The sequence below is a fragment of the Gallinula chloropus genome (assembly GCF_964237585.1).
Source record: "Gallinula chloropus genome assembly, chromosome: 14".
In the NCBI taxonomy this organism is placed as follows: Eukaryota; Metazoa; Chordata; class Aves; order Gruiformes; family Rallidae; genus Gallinula; species Gallinula chloropus.
In genome coordinates this window covers 8,706,511-8,727,753 of record NC_140099.1, presented here as the reverse complement: position 1 = coordinate 8,727,753, position 21,243 = coordinate 8,706,511, and the positions used below count along the sequence as shown (strand labels likewise).

General features: G+C 45.9%; 1 protein-coding gene across 1 annotated transcript in view; it reads left to right on the top strand.

Moving 5' to 3' along the window:
• Positions 1-21,243, top strand: part of RCOR1 (REST corepressor 1) — a gene marked incomplete at both ends in the record, with an annotated part of 80,206 nt that overhangs the window by 24,723 nt on the left and 34,240 nt on the right. The window contains one exon of the mRNA XM_084270517.1: positions 17,531-17,614. Within this exon, the coding sequence (XP_084126643.1) occupies positions 17,531-17,614 (84 nt within the window). The remainder of the gene's footprint in view (positions 1-17,530; positions 17,615-21,243) is intronic.

The window sequence follows — 21,243 nt, the reverse complement described above, 5'->3', positions numbered from 1 at the left end:
TCACAGGGTAATGCTGGACATGACCAATCCTAAACTTGATGAGGGAGCAATAACTGACCACCTAGTGAGGCTGTGTACAATATCCTTCTGTCAGGAGGTGTCTGTAAGAGACAAATGCTTACACTTTTTTTGTATGTATCCTAGCCTGGTGTGTTCCCTGTCCCTTTTGTCTCCCCTTGCTCCTACAGGGAAATCCTTTCTTGCAGGAGAGCAAAGGCATGGTGCCCTTGCCTTCGTGAAGCGTTACTGCAGGGCACTAGCTGAGCCTGCTGGCATGTGACCTTCCGTTTCAGGAATGAACAAGCAACGTAGAAGCTTGTTATGAGAGCTTTAGCTTTCCAGTATAGTCTCCCTGGCAAAGTGGGGCTTGGAAGAGAAAGGTGTAGTTACTCTGTTCCTGTAGATCATTGGGTGGGATCTTAATAAGGGCTTTGCTCTCAGTTAGGGGGTGGAGGTCTCATCACCAACCAGTGTGAAATGGTAACAAGCTTTCCAGCCTCACCGATGCTGCACAGAATGAACTACTAAAGGGCAGTAAGCCAGAGATACGGAAACTGTGGTGCTCTGGTGTTCTCTTTCCTAGAAATTGCTGCAGTTTTCTGCTGGAGATAGCACAGATATTAAACAAACTGCATGGAGGGAGTGGTGGTTTCTTGGTGTATTGCTATAGTCAAGGGTGCAAGGATTCTCAAATAGAGCCCAGACATCTATTAGGCATTGCTTAATTAATACTCCCTTTTCTTGTGCAGGAATAACTTAAAACGTGCTCTTCTGGCATCTGTGCTAGTTTTATGTGACTCTTCTACATCTGGACTGGGCAGTTGCTTAAGGAGATGCTGAGGTGGTGGTGGGGGGATGTGCAGAGGCTCTGGAACTTGTTGCTGAACTACTCGTGGACTGATCATGTCTTTTGATGAACCTGTTCATACTTGTGGCTGAACTGTTGTGTTCTGTGAGGGGGGGGGAATGGAGGCTTTTGAAGGGGACTCTGCAAATTTAGACCAAAGTCAGCAGCAACGGGCATCGAAACTCCTACCAGATGTAATTACATTGGTGCCTCTGGTTCAGGACAGCCCTGGATGCAGTGGGATGGGCTTGTTCTGCAAGCCTGGCAGCGGATCTGAAACACTGCTATGAGATAAGGGTCTTTTAAGGAGCATGATAAGCAGCTTCCTCCTCCCTTTCTGCAGGGGGCCATGTGAAACAAGTAAGGCCATGCAGTCAGCAGCCTGGCACTGAAGTACTGTGCAAAAGGTGGCTACAGGTCTAAGACTGATGTTGTTAGGACTGTGTTGCTGGAGGCCATGCGAGTTGGTCTAGCCATGTGGCTTACCAGCCTGGACACAGTGCTGGTACCTATAATAATCATGACCTTCAGGAAATTAATATCTTGGGTTTCTTGGGGCTCATCAGGGATATTTCTGTGTCTCTGCTTTGTGCCAGGGTCTTGCAAGCATTTTTGGTGTTCAGGCCTTGCTGGAGCAGAAGAGCTGGTGTTTGTATCTTATGCTGGTTATACCTGATAAAGTACCTGGCTGTGAAGATCTGGCATCCAGCTGTTGAGGGAGCCTGGGCCATATTCCTGCTGAATGACAGGTTTTGAAGGTGGAGTTTGTCTGGGGCTTCAGGGAGTCCCACTTCCCTGCTGATTCTGTGTCTTGTGCAGCAGCAGATGTCGTGGCTGTTCCTGCAGAAAGCTCCTGCCACTGTTACAGGATAGTGGAGAGCTGTCTGTGGAGGTGTGGGAGGGGGTGTGTGTCACAGTGCTGCAGCTGGATGCCCTCACACAGGGTTCTGCAAGTGAAGCTGTAGGAAGTGTTGACAAGTGTGAGCCTGGAGTCCTGTTTGTATTTGGGCCCAGTACAGCAAGCCAGTGCCTTCTGTGGGCATTGCTTGGGTGGAATCTTACGAACAAGTAGAATAAGATGTTCTTGTCACTTTTGCACAGTGAATGTGCGCTGCAGAAAACTGCCATAGGAAAAGAGCTTTAGTAGTCTTGTTTGAAGCTGATTTACTTGTGTAAGTTTAAGTGTTTCTATTTTATTTTTTTTAACTGGAGCTTGCTTGGTATCTTTTACAGGTTGTAGGCCCTTCATCCTTTGGTGTTACACATTCAGGCTAGGTTTTAATGAATGAAATTATAGCAAGAATTACTGCCAGTATCATGAGTAACTGCCTACAAATAGTTTTATTGTTAGAAAGTTGGACCGATCGGAGCATGCCTGAGAGGGAGCTGAGGCTTTCAGCAGTGTCCCTAGTTGTGCCAACAAGTATTGCTTTAATGTGCACAAAGCTGGTGCCGAGGGGCTGTGTGCAATGCAAGGAGGGGGTGGTGAGGCTGAGGGATTTTCTGGGGGAGAAGGAGGAGAGAAATGTGTGGAGTCAACCCAACCTGAATTATTTTGCCACTCATTCTTTCCCTTAACATAGATATAACTGGATGTGTAGCAGTTTTATTCAAGTAGTGGCTAAGAGCAGAAGACTCAAGACTGAAGTGCACAGGGTAATCAGTGTTGCAGCAGTACCTACAGCTCCTAGTTGCACATCGGAGTTGCACTAAGTATGGTGGTTATTAGTCCCTGTTCCATGGTACCTGTCTTGCAGTTTGCTGCCTTAAAGGATAGACTACTTGTCCTGGGTTCATCTGGGACTAAACCTGCTGTTGAAGAATCAGCCTATGAAAATTGTGATGTTAGGGAAGATGGTCATATTTCAGTAAAAGCAATAAATTGTGCTGGGAATGTTATGGAGAAAGTGCAGGCCAGGATAGAAATAAAGAGGACATGCAGGTTTTCTGCTGAGGAAGATGCAAGTGTCTTAAAATGCTTGGCGCAGAGTCCCTTGCTACTGGTGAATGATGTGGATTCCCTGGCCTGCTTTGCCATGTAGTTTTCTTTGACAGTCTGTTTTCTTCTCTGGTGCCAATGTCTCAGCTTTTCTCTGCTGCAGCCCACATATGCACCTGTAAGGCTGTTGTATTCTCCAAGATGCTCTGCAGAGACTCTTTTTCCATCGAAACCCCAGCAACCTTACCATGGTTTAGCTTCTCAGTCTCTAACAACTGTACTCTTCTAAATACTGTCCCTCCCCTGAGGCTCTCTGTCCTCTTTATGTCCCTGTGTGTTTTGTTTTCCCTTGCTGCCTTGTTCTTGCTGCTTTTTTTTAAACTTGTATGGCTGTGTATAAGCCCCATTAAAGACTTTTTTTTACAAGCTGGGGAGCGGAGGTTTGGATTTGAATTGACCTGGTGACAGAACAAGAGGCTGCATTTGGTCACTGATGCTAAGAAGGTGATACAGTGTAGAGGGAGTATTCCAGAGTGGCCGGGATGATAGTGCTGGATGCTGGAGGACAGGGACAACTGTTTAATGCCTCCTTACTTACGTGGCTGGAGCTCAGTGCCTTGCGGAGAGCCCGTGGTTGCTTTTGAGGAGTTATCCAATGGTCACTGGGTAAAGAAAACGAACGTGGCAGCCACGTTTTGAATTTGTGCAGTGCAGAGCAGCATAATTGATGTGTGAGGAGGCACAGCTGTAATCCTATCAAACTGCTGCCAGGGGCTGGCCACTGCATTTTTTTCCATTATATAATTTGTGGGAAGAGAAAAGAGAGACCTCTGGACTCTTAACACAGGCAGGGGTGCTCTGGCTGCTTTCACTATGATGATGGCTTTTGAAAGAAGGAAGAGAGGGGATGTTTTGCCCTGAGCATGCATTCTATCTAACGGGGATTTTTTGGTGGTCTTTCTAAAGTGGAGAAAACGGAAGAATTTTCAACCTCAATAAAGAGGCATTTAAGTGCTGAATAGGATCTTAGTCCTCAGATTGGAAAGACTAATGGCCCTGAACATGGTAAAATTAAGTTAATTTTGTAGCTCTGTGTTGTGAGGAGGACCGTGCCGCAGCGTGTGGTATGAGAGACGTGCTGCAGGGCAGGTAAGTGCTGTGCAAACCTCTTTCTCCTGCTTTGCCAGGAAGCCTCTCCTCCTTCCCCTGCTAGGGCAGTGCCAAACTCTGTACCAAACCACACTCTCCTCCCTGCAGCAGGGCCTGGGCTCCTCCATTTATCTGTGCAGCCAGGCTGGAGTCTGACTGGCTTATCTGCTTAGCTTCCCCATCCCCTTTGTGCTCCCTTCCTTGCGGCGATGGCTGGAGAATAAGGCTCCGTGTCCCCTTCCCCCGACTCCTGGCAGCCGAGCCTTTCCCAGCCCTCTCCCCTCGGTCTCCTCCTGCCTCTCTGCTCTTTGTGTGAGCTCTGCTCCTGACGCTCGCCACGTGGTGCTTGCGTTTCAGAGAGCTTGTAAGGCCTTGTGCCTGAAAACTTCGCTCCTCTTTGTTACCGGGGTGGGGAAGGGGCTCCTGCTTTAGGGGTGGATTGGGTGGAACGGGCTTGTGTTTCCCTGAAGCGTCTGCACGGAGCAGAACGCTGTGTGCTTTTCTGTGGGGTGCCCCAAGCACTGTGGGGCCTCTTCGCTGTGCTCACCTTCATGCTCCTGTCCCAATTGATTTCTTTGTAAATATGCTGTGGTATGCAAATGCCTGTGCTGCAGAAGGAGCGTTTGTAATCCCAAAGCAGAGTCAGCTCTGGAAAATCCAACCTCTTTGCAGGGCTGTGCCCCTGTTCCGTTCCTCTGGGCTGGGAGCGTACTTGCTGCAGCCTATTGCTGAGAGCCAGCCTCTCTGGGTTCCGTTTGCTGTTACTTGGCACCTTTTAGGATCAGTTACATTCGGCGTAAAGTGGGAGTGTGGGCAGAACAGCAGTGCAAATGAACGCCAGGGAGTGCTTGGTGTGGAGCAACCAGGAACTGTGCAGCCTCTCGTGTTTCTCGTGCTGCTTTCTTGGTCTGAAATAATTAATATAGATGCAAGACAAACTAGTTCTGAACTCTTTTTGAAGGCAGGGGTAGGAGAGGAACCAGATAGCTTGTTTTGGATAGTCTTTTACTAAAAGATTTGCTGTGATTGTTAGCTACGTTTTAAATATAGTCCTTGCTGTGCCTCTGAGTTTGGCAAAAATGGGAAAAAACAAACCGACTTGTGAAATCTGGGGGGGGGGGGGAAATGCGATCCATGAGCTGCCTGCATTTCAAGGGCATGTTAAATCTTTGCGTTTTTGGGTATGAATATTATCCTTACAGCATCCTGTTGAGCCAGGCCCCGTGCAGACAGGAGGAGAGGGACTGTCTGTGCCTTGGGGGAAGCTTGTGAGTTAATGAGTACAGCAGTCACCTCCAAGGAGAGCTGGAAGCAGACTGGAGTTTTCAAGATCTGCTTTGAAATATTACAAATGTGTTATTTATGAGCTCCTATTTGATTTCAGTATTTCTGAGAATGGGAAGATGAGGACGGATGACCCACCATTGAGGTTCTAACCATGGGGCCTGGGAAGCCTGGCTCAACTCCTGCAAGCTTGGCACTCAGTGCTTTGCGTGTGTGTGTGTTGGTAAAAGCTTGCATCTGCTGGTAGGGGTGCTGTGAGGATAAGGACCTGAAAGACTGTCATGGATGCGGGTGAGAGGAGGATATGCAGCAGTCGCAGACGTTTAAAAGTCGGATTTGTGTGGGTTAAACTGGGCATGCTTGCAGCCTGTTGATTGCAGTTGCACACCACATTGGTGCATGACTCAGTGCTGGGTGGGATTTGATATATAAGCTTCTCATACGCTCACGTTGGCCTGAGGACAGGTGTCTGCTTCTGGAGATGGCTGTTCAGGAGAGGAAACTCTGCCCCCTGTTTTCAGAGGTAGCTATCTGCTGCTCTGCCTGCCAGGCCACTCACATAACCTTTACAAAACCAGCTTCAGGTAGAAGGGTCTGGTTTATTTAGGGGACCTCAGCACAGAGGTCAGGTCTCCTCTGGGTGTGCTCATAGGGCCCGTTCTACTGCTCATGAAGGGCATCACCTCTAGCAGGGAGGTACAGTGATGCTGCCTTCCTGAATGTTCAGCCTCTCCACAGCACCCAGCTGGGTTCAGAAGTTGTATGTGACGGACTTGTCTGCTTACAGCCTTGAGAAGTGTTGGTGTTTGACCCAGGTTTTAAAGAATAATACTAATAATGTGAGAAATCTTCACTGTCTGAGCACTGACTGTACTTAGCTGCTGCTGATTGATTCATTCTGCTGTGTAAAATGTTTTGGCACTACAAGAGTGCAGTAACATGGAATTTTTCTCTCATTTGACCTTTTGAGTGAACTCTTGTATAGATGGAGCCACCAGTGTGTCCCATCTCTATGCCCTTCACACTGCTGCCTTGGCAAGCAGTAACACATTTGCCCAGTAGCCTTGGATCATAAGACATCCAAAATAGCTGGTTGTGATTTTCCCCCCTCCACCCCCCTCCTGAGATGAGGGGGAGGAGGAAGAAAAGTGCCCACATCCCATATTCTTTAGAGACCAGGTTCTTGTTAGTAAGAACTGTTTCAGAGTATCTCTTGGCAAGGGCTTTTGAAGTGTGGTGGAAAAAATAAACCAGGTTTTTTTGTTAACCAAGAATCTACATTTTACATCGCTGACGCTTTCTAAGCTTATGCTGATCAGTGGAAGTAACAAGTGCTATCTCAAAAGGATGCTGTCATGTGAACTTTGAATGGGTGGGAAGGGAAGAGGTGTTGCTAAAAATATCAGAAAGTAATCTCTCCACTTGGAAAATACTTGAGACTGACTTTTTTAGGGTTTTTTTTCCTCCTTGCATTGGGCAACAGAAACAGGCCAGCTGGTCCTTAGTGTGTGGGAAAGATGAGTAAAATGCTGCCTGTTTGGGTTCCTGGTGCTTGTACAGGTCTATGAAGGCCAAGTTTAAAGCTTTACAGGGGAAAATGGGTCTTGTCTGAGTAAGGAGGTTCAGTGCTCTCTAAAGCTGGAGTAGTGGGAGTTGCTTTTGTCTCTGCTCAGAAGCATCTTTACATCTCCCGTGTTTCTGGTCCTTCCCCTCATTCCTCAAGAGTGTTGAGGAATGGGAAAGGGTGACTGACATGGGGAGTGAGAAGTGCTCAGGTCAGTGGTCTAAACAGTATTGCTGCCTTGAGGGGAAAGGGATTGAGGGGAGCTGCAAGGTCTGAGAAACCCTCCCTTGCCTTCTTGCTCTGTCATGTCTCCTGGGGCAGGAAGCCAGAGATGTCCTGAAGCCAGGGGTTGGAGAAGAGCCACTGTGTGCATCTCACTCTCCAAATAAAGGGAAACTTGTGTATTCTCCATTTTGTTTCTTGCTTTTTATTTTTACTACAAACAGCTGGATTGTGTGTTTGTCAGTGTGTAAAGTGTGTGGATGGGAGGAGGGAGTGGGAGGGGAGGTGTGGGTATCTGCTGAATGGGGGGGACCGGGCGGGGCAACCTGTTCAGTCTTGTGACAACATGGCTATAGAAATGACAGGTGACACTTGTGATGTGCTAAGTAATATTTGGGGAGGGGGGTACGGTAAGGTGGAACAGCCCTTAGCTCTGTGTATAGCAGTGGTCTCTAAATTAGCTGTTGCCTTTCCAGATAAAGATCTTGGGAGTCATAGTGTTTTTTTGATCAGCTCAATAGTAATAGTGAAAAGGCAAGTGTATTGTTAAAAGCTGTTATGAAAGCATCTGAGAACAAAACAGAGTCTCATTATGGCATGTTTTATAAATCCTATGGTGTATCCTCTTCTCGAACACCGCGTACAGTTCCGTTTGTGCCCCGTTTCTATCCCTCCCCCATGCATGCATGCTTCTCAGAGAGCTGTAAGATAACTAGATAAAGTACAGAAATTGTTCCCTGTCTCTGCATGAAAGAGAAGCAGAGGGTCTGGGCTTTTCTAGCTTGGGAAAGAGATGACCCAGAGGAGCATGGCAGAGGGTCTGTAAAACAGCACGAGACACGGAGGAGGTGAACAGGGCGCAGTTATTCTCTGCTTCTCATAAGGCAGGAAATGGGGCCACCAAATGAAATGACTGGGTAGCAGCTTCAGAGCTGAGAAGGGAGTGTGTGCATGAGCTTTCTTTGTTCTCCTTCAGACAATAAACATATAATTAAATTGTAGCAGTCTGCCACAGGATGTTGTAGATGCCAAAATTACAAATGGGTTCAAAAAGGATTAGACTATTTGATGGACTTTCCCCTCACACAGCACCCCTCCCCTTTCCCCCCTCCAAGAAGGGCCATTAAATCCAATGATGCAAATACGGTGCCAGGCTCAGGAAGTCTCTCTGCTGGTCTTGGTCTCATTATTCCGAAGTGCTGCCTGTGAATAATGGGCAGGACAGGGCCTGAACGGCTCTTCTTGCTGGGGGTAAAGGGATATAAGAGCGGACACCATTCAATGGATGGGAAGAGCTGAGTGCTGGCTTAGTAATCACATGAATGTGGAGCTGTGTGTGTAGGAGTTGCTGATTGTCAAGGAACAGGGGAGGCAGCAGAAGATGTGTTTTGCCTTATCTTTGCTTCCTCATCAGTAGACTGTTTGGTTTCGGGTAGATTTGGCAGTGCCTAGATACGTGTTGGCAGCACGAGACTTGGCACCAGAGGGAACTGTGGTGTGTTGTTGTTCCTTTTTCTGTATATTAAATTCTATACGTGGATCTTACTTGCATGTGTGTAGGTGTGTCTGTGTGACTTTGGTCACCTAATTGAAAGTGGAAGAGAAATAGTGTGGAGGGAAGGAAGCAAATTTCTTCTTGTTGAGGTGGCATTCAGGGACGTTGAGTCGAAACCAACAGTAGTTGGCTCAATGCAGCTTGGCTCAGCTTGTAGCTTGGCTCTCAGAACTAATTGTGTGCATGCATTTACCTATTTTTAACAAACTTAAAATAGTTCACTGTGTGGCTCTGTGGCAGTCCTACATTGATGGTTTTTTTATAGGGTTGTGAGTGTGCAGGAGTTCCCAGTGTTGGTGGCAGGATATGGGACCCAGCGTGGCAGCCATGTGTTGTGGGGTGGTAGCGATGGGGTGTGTGGGGCCTGTGAAGTCCCACATGTGGCGCTTGCCTTTGCTACTGACTGGTGGGGTGGCATGGGTCCAGTCCTATCCCAGTCCTCCTAATGGAACCTTGCAGCTGCTGTGGCTCAAAACCACAGCCTGTGGAGGCCAGTGGTGTTCTTAGTGTTGTTGAGGGGAGAGAAGTCTGTCTGGGAGGACGGGTGAGCCTCATAGCTCCAAGCCTGTGTGTGTACTGCAGGCTTTTGCTTTGTTCTGGTTGCCTGCTTTTTGGTTCTGCATTCAGGATCACTGTAGTACAGTCATTAGCCCTCCTCCTCCTCCTTTAAAAAAAAAAAGTGGATTGTAAAATTTCTTACATTCTTAAAAAGGCTAGAAGGAGATTGATGGTAAAATCTTAATTAAATATGTATTTTCTCCTCTTAATTTTATACTTAACTCTTCCTGTAAAGAAATTCCAACCCTTCCATGTTTCAGTACAAAACCCAGGCCATGTGTAGACAAAAGCCTGTTGTGATTAGCAGAGGTGTGCTTCTCAATACTGGGGGGGGAAAGATATATTCATGCTTCTGATGTTACATTAATGTCTTTCCTGCCCCTGTATGGGTTGCAGGGCTTGTGTATGCAGAGCTGGCATTGGAATTGCATGCATATAGAAAAAATAATTTTACACACTTAGAGTCTGGATTGAAAGGCTGTTTGCTTGTATAGTTATTCAGACCTCATCTATGGCTGCACATTGGTGCCACCTGCTTGCAGGAAAGAATGAGTGGACTCTTATTATTCAGGGGGAAAAAAAAATCAAGGCGAGGCCTCAACATCTGTTCTGGCTTTATTGTTCGATCTGGCCTGGGCTGTGGGCAAAATGTAGGCCACAGCTTTTGCTGCTAGTTCTTAAACTGGAAAGGCATTGTGGATCAGATATGTTCTTAAAAAGTTTTAAAAAAAACCCCAAACCCACAAAGATATGAAGTTCAAACTTAGTATGTTTTGAACTTGATTACTTTACAGGAAAGGAAACTGTATTGCTATCCATGCTTTCTTCTTATTTTCTCTTCTAGTTCTGCTAATGGTAATAACTTTTATCACTGCAAAGTGACCTTTGTAATCATTGCTGGATGATTAATCTTTAACTGGGTAATTTTTAAAGCAATATTTCTCACACTGTTGTAATGTGTGATACCGTGGGTTTTTGTAGCACAGCACATACAGTTATTCTGAGGCAAGAAGGCCCTTCAGCCTGCATTTCCAGTGCTGCTGCTCTGTACAGAAACCCAAATAGTTGCCTTTGTTTCCCTAGGCAGATACAAAAATGCCCTCAGAACTTTATTTGCATATAGATTATAGTGCCAGCTGGGTGTAGTCATGTATAGGAAGAGCTAACTGCTGCTTAATTTATAACTTTTTAATTAAAAAAATGTTCCTCAACTTTCAGGATTCCAGTCTAAAATGTTTTTCTGCATTTCATGCTGCTATAGCGTGTACAATGATGGTATTTCCCTGAGGTACCAGCTACTATATGTAGGCAGTCCTCAGAAAACACCAGTGAAAGGGGATCACCAGCATTATCTGCTGACTCGGGGAGAAGTCACATGCAGAAAGAAGTGGAGACGGGCAGCAGAGTTCTTCAAATGTCTTTGAGCTGCTGCTTGAGACACCAGTGTCAGCAGCAGGGAAAGAAGGTGGAAAAAAGCTTTTTGTCAGATGCTCTGTTTGGATTCTCTTGTGCCACATAGGTGTGTTGTGGCATCTCAGATCTGCATTTACAGTTACACTGTAAGCCTGAGTAATATCAACAAACCAGTGAGTTTTTTAAACTCTGGGAGCCCGTGCCTCCCCTGTCTTTTGTTTAATAATCATCCTGGGTATTATAAACAAGGGATTTTACCCTATGTAATAAATGTAAGGTCTGCATTGATAATTAGAATGCAGGGGTGGGAATGGCAGCACTTATTTAATCTCACTTCATTAGAAGTAAATACATTCAGACTTGTTCAAAACCGCTTTAAGCAGCGTTCAACAGCTAAGTTGTTGTATGTCAGGCCCAGCTCTTCCCCAAACTGTAAAAACAACTATTCATCTTTGGGTATTATACAAAGCTTTATGTCTTTCATACAATGCAGAGGGTTAAATATTAAAAGGAGGATGTATTTATTAGTCTTTGTTTTTAAACCTGCAATACATGATTTAAAAATGAGTTGGTACCAGGTGGGGGGGAGGGTGTCAGTAAATGCTGTAACTAATGCAGTAGCCATGCTGTACCTTGGGTTTCAGTTATTGTGTAAACTTCAATAACTACATGAAAAATGTTGTTTAGATTTGGAAATCTTTTCTTACCTCTTGCCTTGCAAAAGATCAGGAATTCCCTTTACTTTAGCAGGTGCTTTTTAAACTTTGATTTGCCCATGTTTGCCTTCCAGAGAAGGTACAGACATGTGTATCTGTATCGAGCGTCTGATAAATGGATGTGCTTTTCTGAGTTACCTGTTGCTGTTCCTAAATAACAGAGGAACTGACTAGCAGTAGATGAGCACACTCTCCCGTGATCATGTGTTAGTGTGTTTTGCTTTGAAACTTGAGTTTCAATAACTCTGAAATGCTTTGTGCAAACAGCAGCAGCAAAAACTCACATCGGAAACTACTGAAAGGGTTATGGAGAAGTAAGCGTGCTGGAGGCATCCTGGCAGAGCTTCATCCCCACTTGGGCAGGATGAGCTGGGAGCAAAGTGTGTCTTGGCATCTGCAGGAGATGAGGATCCACTCTCTGAGGGGTCAGTACAGGTGCCAAAAGCAAAGTGCTCTTGAACAGCTTGCAGCTGCAGCTGGAACACGCAGCATCTTTGGGGAGAGCTGCAAGACAGAGCAGCTCCCTCAAGTGCAGGAACTCAAGTGGGAGCTGGCACTGCTGCCTTGCACAGAAGCAAAATAATAGGCGACAGAGTGATTGGTGGTTCTTTTGAGAGGCCTTGGCTCCCACTGAGTTTATTCTGGCATGTTTCTTCTCTAACTTGGAGAAGAGAAATAAAATGGGATGTGTCAGGCTGGAGCTGTGCAGCACTGGGCTTCTGCTCACTGGCGGGCTCAGCTGCTTTCCCACCTGCTCCTCATGTACGCTGTCATTCCACCAGTGATCCCTAAGACAGCCTAAACTGGTGCTGTGACTGAGGAAGGTGTCCTGCTTGTCCCTGCTTCCTCATTCACCTTCCTTGTCTCCTAAGATATATGGTAGAAAACTAGGAATTGGTATAAGCTGAAACTCATTGGGGTTTCCTTGTTGGATTATTTTTCTCTTTTAAGCTCTGGTACATTCCCTGCTATGGTTTGTCATGTTTGTGCTGGTGGAAGGGCAAACAGCCTCCTTCCTTTTGTGTTTCTCTTGCAGTGGTGCTGCTGTACTGTTGTGCTGGGGTGCAGCACTGCAGGGTGAAGGTAGAGGCCCCTGTCTCTGAGTCTGCTGCTCCCTGCACACTCACTGGGCTGTTTGTCTCATTTTGCAGCCAGCTGATCTGATTTAATAACTGGGGAAAATGGTGTTTGCTTTCTATTTTGCCAGGCTACCCTTAGTGAATGTGCTTGGTTTGAAGGGATAAATGCCAGAGTCAACACAGAATGGGGGGGAGAGGCAGGGGGCATGTGTCAGGAGGGCAGAGTGGTGCTGGCTGAGCAGGAACTCCTCTTCTGTCAGAAGTGGTGAGGTGTTGGATGTATTCAAGCTGTGAAGTTCAAGCTTCACCCCTTGGCACAGCTCTTCAGAGGCTCTTGGATCCCCTCACCGAAAGGAGATTCAGGTGGGATGAAGGGTATTCCCACCAGGCACAGCATCACTGCTGTACTGATGCCAGCTGCCCCATGCGAACTGGAAAATAAGGGGGGTGGGGGTTGTCAGAAGGATAGGGAAGGTACTCCCTGAGCTGTAGGGTGGACTTCATGTGTGCAGTGGCCTTTGGTAGTTTTTATTTGGAGACATGTCTGGTGTCCTGACCTCACCGCAGCCTGCTAGAGGTGCAGAGAGAAGCACACTTGGTGCTTTCAGCTCCGCTTTATTGTCCGTTTGCAGCAGCTCTGCTGGGCATCGTGGCTGAGGAGCCTGCAGGGCATGTGTGTGCCTCTTGGCTCTCTTGCAATGTTCTGGGCAGAGCCTGAACAAAGATCTGTGGTTTCATGTCAACACAAATGTATTCATGATGACAAACTGCAGCACATTCAACACTGGGCTTATTCATGCAGTCCTGATTCCAGCACTGGTACAACTTTGGTTTGCCTAAGAGAAAATACAGAAATACTGCAGAAAAACCCCTCAGATGTGAGGAGATGTTTGTGTTGCTTGGTGGAGGACAGGGATCTAAACCCAGGTTTAAGGTGATGCACATTGGAGGGCTCAGAAAGGTATTAAAGGCCCTGGTGTCCTGTAAGTTCTTTTCAAGTTCCACCTTTCTCCTCTGTTTCTGCAGAGGGCCCTGGAAGGATTGACCCTCTGCTCTCTGACTTGGTTTAAGTGCAGCAGAGAAGTATGGCTCTGGGAGGGAGCAGTTTATGAGAAGGTTGGACTGGGGGGAGGGTGGGAGAGGACTTTGTTTTGCCAAAAAAAAAATCTCATTGCTCTCACTTCCCCTACACACACACCACCACCCCACCACCCCCCACCCCCCCCCACTTATGTGAGCTGGGATCACTCAGGTATGGAGTCTAAGGTGGATTTACCCTGAGGCTTTAAACTGTGGGTGGTAGTGGGAGAGCAGGACTGACATCTTTCTGCATGCAAGTGAAAATTGAGCAGACAGATGCTTGGGAATGAGACTGTCCCATGTAGTAGCCTTCACAGCAGGGGAAAGATTTGTCTTGGACTCAGTCATCAGCCTAATGGCTCTTGGAGTCTGAACTGACTGCTGCTGCTGGTTGAAACCTCTCTCCTGTTGTTCTGTGGGGCAGTCTTGGAACAGCTTTTCAGAAGCTGGGGAAGAGCTGTTGCTGCTGTGGGTTGGGATTTCACATACTTGTGCTGTGCAACTCGTGTGTGTGCCAGGCCAGTGCCTTAACACCAGCGGCCCAGGGAGTCCCCAAGGATGGAGAGCCTCAGCCTGTGGGCAGAAGTGATGGGAACTCCAGCTGCGTTGGTGTGTCTGATCTTCTAATCAATATGTTCTTACACACCATGTGCTCAGCTGCCTGCTGATGTTGAGATGTGCTCACAGCTCTGGGGCAGGGGTAGAAGGAGAAGCCTTCATCTCCTTCCTTCTACCAGTTGGACTGTTTGGGCTTGTGCAGGAAACTAGATCTGTAAATGGGACCAATTCTAAAAGTAACCCTTTCTTTATGGAGAGAGTTGTAACTTGGATCAGTCCTCCTGTGTTTCAGCATATGGCCATGGGTTAGGGGTATGTTTGGGGGATGAGGGGAAAAGATATGAATGGAGACTGCTGTGGCAAAAGTGACACGGCCTGGCTGGGGCCAGGTGTCTCTATTTGTGTAAAGGCCATGGGAGTTTGCATCCTGTGTGAGTTCTGGCCCTGGAACAAGTTTAGGGGGTGGTGCTTCTAGCAGATAGTCTTTCTCTCAGGGTGGTAGGAAGCATCCATAATACTTCCCAAACTTGGGACAACTGGGAGAGCCAGCAGTGGGAAAGTCATTACGAAGTGTTTGCTCCCAGACCAGGACACTGTGATAGGGAGGTAATGGCTATGGCAGAGAGTTTACAAGTGCAGGACTAACTGAAACGCTAGATGATCTTGTCTGGCAATATGCAGCTACTCTAAACACAGGTTGCACTGGCTTAACTGCAGTTGCTTAAACAAGCAAACCCCATTGATCCTAAATTGATCTGTTCCCTTAAAGAGTACCCTTGCCCTCCTTACATGACTATATTTATATGGAATATCTAATGGATTAAATTGAATTAGCTTTTTTAGCTTTGTCACTGAAATGTAGAGTGTTTTAATTCACCCCACTATCCTCTGTCCAGAAGCAGGAGATGGGGTCAGGAATTCCCCCCATGTTAGTGAGCTCTATAGCTGTGCTTGGGATGATTCAGGAAAGGGATGCAGTAACCACTTTGCTGTAAAGCCCCCTTCTCTCCTCTCACGGCTGTTGTTATGAAATAACCATTTCAATGTGTACTGTGTAACGTGGCAGGTGGTTGCTACTGAAAGGCTGGAAGGGAGGTGAAGGCACAGAAGCTGCGATGTGAGAATTGGGCAGAAATGGGTATGAAGACTGCATGAAGCCCAGCATCTGCAGGGGATTCTGTTGTGGGTGTGAGGCCCAGGTTGTGGCTTACTCTGGCTCCCAGAGAGGGGATGTGGGGCTGGGAGGTAGGTAGCTCCTAACCTGAGTCACTGCCTTTGCCCCAAAGCATAACTCAGGGTTTTGGCTGGGGAGGTGAAACTTCACCTTACTATGGATGAGCCAAACTACAGTGCTCTGCTCCTGAAAGGGACAGCAGGGCTGGGGCGTGCACCTTGTGTGTCAGGGAGGGTGTTCAACCTCATAAACTGGGAGAAATCTTCTTTTCCCAAGTTAGGTGTTCTTTTACTGGTTCAGTGAGTGATACTGTGGTAAAGCCAGGCTGATGATCATCTACTTGCCTTCCCAGCAGAATTTGGGTATTCAGCACCTCAGCTGCAGTGGGTTACTGGGGGTGAGGAGGTGCTCTGTATTTGGGTGGAAAGTGTTTGACTTCTCACAGGCCTGGCTGATGACTTCTGTCTCTGAGTGGTTTTATGGGATGAGAGTATGCTTTTTGGTGTAATGCAGAGTGAGGAGAGAGGCTTTTTTCTTTGTGTGTTGAACTCTGTGCTGGTCCTTAGTTGCACAGGCTGTAGTGCAGGGAGAGCAAGGTGCAAAAGTTGATCAAGACAAATTTAAGCCTTCCCTCTTTCTTTGCTTTCCTGACCCAGACTTGAAATAAGGCAGAACATGAATCTTAATCCCCAAGGTTTCAAGACTTCTTTTGTGAAGCTGCAATTTTCAAATCAGTATTGTAACTTTACATTCAGATACCCTTCCTGTTCTATGTATAGATCTGGGCTCCACCCCCATCTTGCCACCAGAGGCATCTCTTCTCACTCCTGTTTTCCTGCTTAGTATAGGAAGTAATGAAGATGCACAGTGCACAGAATATCCTGTGTGTGCAGTTGCTAACCTTCTTAAAAAAAAAAAACCAAACTATGTGAAAGATAACCATGGTGTAGGTCATGAAAATTGAGGTTAGCCATGAAAGTAAGCTTTCTGTTTCAGTGTGGCAAGGAATGAGAAATAAGGTGAAGTAATATATGGGCAGTTAAGAAATGTTAGTTTGATGTAAATACATTGCTGGCAAGTGGCTATTTTTGATACATGCTATTTGTGCTTTAAATTTAATGTTAGAGTTGTTTTCATCTAAACCCCGACTGTTCTTAGTTGAGCAGATTTCGGGTTAAAAACAGTAGTCAAACCATGAACGCTCGTAGCATTGCAATTACTAAAGTTTCTGATATGTTTGGATGAGCAGGAGCTGGATCCTGGCAGGCCTTTCTGCTGCAGTGGAGAGGCGAGCAGATAATGTTCTGATTTCATGCCCTGTGCCATGAGGCAGCACCCTGGCATTGCATCTGTTGTGTTATTAGATACTTTCTGGCCTGTTTAATACATCATGAAGTGGTGGTCATACATATAATTGCACAGTGTGGAGGAAAATAGCATTGTGTTGAAATATTGCATAAAACTCCAGCGTTCTGTGGTGTTTTGTAGTGGAAGTAGTACTGTGCACACTTGTTCATAACAAGCCATGCAAGTTTCTCTCTGCCAGGGTGGGTAGGTGAGCTGACTACGTAGGTGCTGACTCAACGGAGCAAGTTTCTTCCCCTCCTTGTCCTCCTCCTCTTTTGACTGCAGATTCACAAGAACTTGGCTGTTGAAGTGTACCTTATCTTGAGGTTGCTCTTTCAAACTGTGTGCAACTGTGGTTCTTCAAGTAAGGCTTTCAGAGGTCTCACACCAGCCAGGTGTTGAGCTGGTTAAAACCAGACTTGCTTTCTGAGCGTGGGTGCGTGTGTGTAGCATGGCTGGGAATGTGCAAGAATTTCTTAGGAGAGGTTGAGCAGAGGACCCAATTCTGATCCTGGGGGACCCACTGTCACCTTGGTGAGCATCCCTGTCTGTATGGGGGACAGAGGCTTAGAAGAGCTGCTGGGGCAGGGGAGGAGGTGCTCAGACCTGAAACCTGGGAGATTCACACATGTCTACCCTGAAGTGTTAATCTAGCTGTACAGTACGGTCTCATGATGTCAAGGGCTTGGAGCCTGCTGCCTGAGACTAGCTCCTCCCTTTCTCATTTAATGATGGCTGGAAGAAAAATCATCAAGTATGCTGGAAGAGAAACATTAATTAACTTTTAATTTAGATCTAACGTATGCTGCTTAGTGTACTGCATGAAAGAGTAAGTGTGCAGTATCTGTCATGTTATATAGGGGGTGATGCATTTGAAGCAACAAGGAAAAGCCTCGGGTCTGAATGGGAAGATGGGGTTTTAACTCTGCAGATGGGTTTTGTATCTTGATTAAAAGCTGCAGATGTGTGATAAGTTGCTTCTATAACCATTTTGCATCTAAAACAACTTTCTCTATAACTTGGTTTGTATCTGTTTTCTCTTAAGCCAAACTCGCAAGGCGAAGTCAGGAGAGAGAGAATCTTGGCATGCTGGTCTGGTCACCTAACCAGAATCTGTCTGAAGCAAAATGTAAGTACCTTTGTTCCCCTCCTTCCTTTACATGTATCACTTCAGGAACACGTTACCACTTTCAGTAGAGAGGTTATACCTGTGACCTTTCTATTATGATTTGAAATTAATTTGAATGTTGGGGAAAAAAGAAAAGCCTAAAAAGCAGCCCCCTGGAAGAGCTTTATTCCCCACTGGGCAGCTGCTCACAGCATCAAATCCAGGGAGGCAGGGAGAGCAGGAGAAATATGACACAGTTTCTTCCTTGGTATGAATTCTGTAAGATACTTACCCACAGGCCTACACAATCTGCTTTTTTTTTTTTGCTACTGGTGCTGTAGAACATGACAGAAATAACTGGGGAGAACAAAATGAAAAGTATTTTGGGGGAAATATATGGTAATTAGTAGTACCTTTTTTCCCACAAAGACACAAATAAAATCCACATCTGGAGCCCATGGAGGTTTAAATGCCAGAACAATTGCAATGCCTTGGAATTCCACATGAGGGCAATTACCAGTACTCTGTGTGTGTCTGGGAACAAGGATCAGTGCTGCTGCCAGATGGCAGAACTAGTGTTTGAAAGGTTTGTCTAGCTACAGTTCTCATGAATAAGTAGGACTCCTTGATTAAAGGGCTGCTGTTTGAATGCAGTAACTAAACCGAAGTGCTTTTGGGGGAGGGAGCTGAAAGGAGCTATTTTTGACTTTGTACTTGTACCTTTTTTTTTATTCTTTCTGATTCCTGGACCAAGAATAAGGACGCTACATTCCTGTTCCTCTGCAGTTGTTTGTGGTGGCCTTATTAAGTAGATACCTGTTTTTCCCCTAGACCCAAGGGCTAAGGTGCATCACAAGACACTTGTGAGGATGTAGTGGCATTTGCAAATTACGGTAGCAGAGATTGTGCACAAACTGGCTCTGTCATGAAAGGGCAGGGCTCTGCCCTGGGGCATTTGTTCCACTTAGCGAGTTGTCCTGTAAGTTACAGAAGGATGGTGGTACTGTGATCTACAGATAAAAAGGGCTTTGCAAGGATCATACCTGCTTTCTCCCCTAGCAGTGGTATCTTGTCTGCTCCCTGCTGGCTGTTGGATACTGAACTAAATAAGACTGACGAGGAGAGGGATATATTTGTCAGTTATCTACAGCTAGAAACCTTTAAAAAGGTGTAAGAGCAGGAAACTGTGTTCTCTATGAAGAGGAAAGACTATTCACGGGTCATCTGTGACACAGGGTCCCTGTAGCTGCCTCTCAAACTTGAGTCTTTTGAATCTCAGCTCAGCTTTGGAACATTTAACTCCTGCCGGATAGATAACAGGTTTCTTGGACAGGGAAGAGAGGATGGAGAAGGAAAGGGAATAAAAATATGTGGAATTGAGTAAAATAATCTGTGTCTGAATGTTCTGTTGCAACTGGCACAAAAATGTGCATGGATATTATAAAGCATAGAAAGGATGCGATACCTGCTAAGATGTCTCAAACCTAAGAGGTAATTAAATGTAGTATGACGTTGATTAAAAACTAGGTAGTGGTTGACTGTTGCTGGCACAATAAGAAAGGTGGAGAAAACAATATGAATGTAAGAAGGGCAAGAAAAAAAATCCCATAAGAATCAAAATTGTAGTATGAGTGTAGGCTGATCAGTGATTTTACCTTCCAAAAAGATACAGAAAAATATATTTCATATGGTGTTTGGGGGAGAGAATTACGATGCTCTTGTGATATACATGACACAAAATACCTCCCAGGTGCATAATTGATACAGAGGGATGGAGCTGTGAAATTCAGCATCAGGTAGTAAAAAAAAAAAAAAAGGAGCTTTGGGAAGGGTATCTGGGGGACCTAGTGGTGACTGGAAAACTTGGGCAGATGGCAGATGTGCAGGGGATGAGAGGACAGGGTAAAAGTGGGCTTGTTGGTCATTGCTTTGTCGTGTGCCAATTTGAGCTGACCCTACCAAAAGATACCAGTTATTCATGTCTCTACCTGACATTACTTCAAAATGAACTGTGAAAAACAAACCTTGCTGAAGGTAGCTGCCTTTGTTCTTGAGGCTAGAAAAGGATTGATCAGTAGAAATAACTTTATTGCTCTAATGTATTCAGCCAGCTGTTAGGCATTGATTTGCTGCTGTGTGAGAGGCTGATTCTCAATCCCCCTTCCTTTCAAAAGAATGGGAACCTCCTCCAAAACACCAGTGCTCCACAGTTGCTGTAGAGCACTTACTAAATGTATTACAAGCAGAGTTCTCTGATCTGGTTAATGTTTTATGAAGAAAGAAGATCAGGGGACAGGAGGTCTCTTCAGCTATCTTGAGTTCACTGACAAGCCTTGGCATTGTTGATAGTGAATCCTAATTAAATGGGGTCCACGGGGTTGTGTAAGAGGACCAATGATCAACATTTCCATCAGTGAGATGGGAATTGATGTAGAATTGCTGTGGAGAGAAATTGGGGATGAGCCATAGGCTGTCAGGATGGTAAATAAAACAAATGCTCCTGATAGTCTTGTTGAGTGCTTTGGGTCTTTTCCTAACTTGAACTGATGCCAATGCAGTGGGCTCTTAATGACCCAGCTGCAGGGTTATGAATCTCAGTACTGAAAGCTCTGGTTGTCATATCTGCATCAAGGCTGATGTTTGGAAAGAAATGGCTTGGAGGGCAATTTTGGGGACACAGTGGGGGTGGGTAGTTGGAGAAAGCTTCCTGGTACCTTGCTTGACCCAATGGAAGATGTGGGTGTAAAGAGAACAAGGCATTCACTGGAGTGACTTGCTGCCTCTGCACCCAGCAGCATTCAGGAAAATGAACCTCAGAATAGTGGCTCTAGTGTTGAAAAACAGTAAAGGATGGAGACAGGAGCTACTGAAATGTTTTGGAAACTTAAGACGAAGCAGACTCCATCTGTTCAGATTACTGAAAGGGGACTGTTGTCAATTATTTTTTCAAAGGCAAATTTTGATATAGTAAGAGACATACTTAATACAAATAAATGGCTGCAAAGTACGTCCACATGGACTGAAATGAAATGCCTGAGTGGATAGATTTTTATTTTTTTTGTGGCTGACTATTGGAAGGTATCCAGGGAAGTGATGGATTCTCTCTTTCTTGATGCCTTTTTAAATGATGGATTTTTTGTCATGTGTATGTTACCCTTGTTGGGGGAATCACTGGAAGTGCAAAATGGCAAGTGGAAGGAGCTGTGGACTCCAGCAAGTTGGTGGTAGCCCTTTGGGCTGTAAGTGGTAGGAATCCTGGCTAGCACATCCGTTTTTAATATCGCTGTTCAGGTTGAAGTGTGGGTGAACAAATCCTTCCAGGCAGCAGCATGTTGGTACCTGTGTCTAGTTACTTTCATTTGCACTCCAAAGCCTTTAATCCATCCTGTGCCTGTTCTTGTGGTGAACTCTTCAGTAGTCATAGGACTTTTCTGTATTCCTGTGGCTGGGGCTGAGCATGAAGGTGGATGTTAGTGCAGCACAGCTTTGTGCTCTGCTCAGAGAGAACTGGTAGCTCTCCTGAGCAGGACGTTTCTGTGCCATCAGTGAACCTCTTGGAAGCCACTGTCATTAAAGGTGAATCTGCACTACAAAACACCGAACAGATTGGTGACAATGCTCAGACAGCACTGGGAGCAGTGCATGCTAGT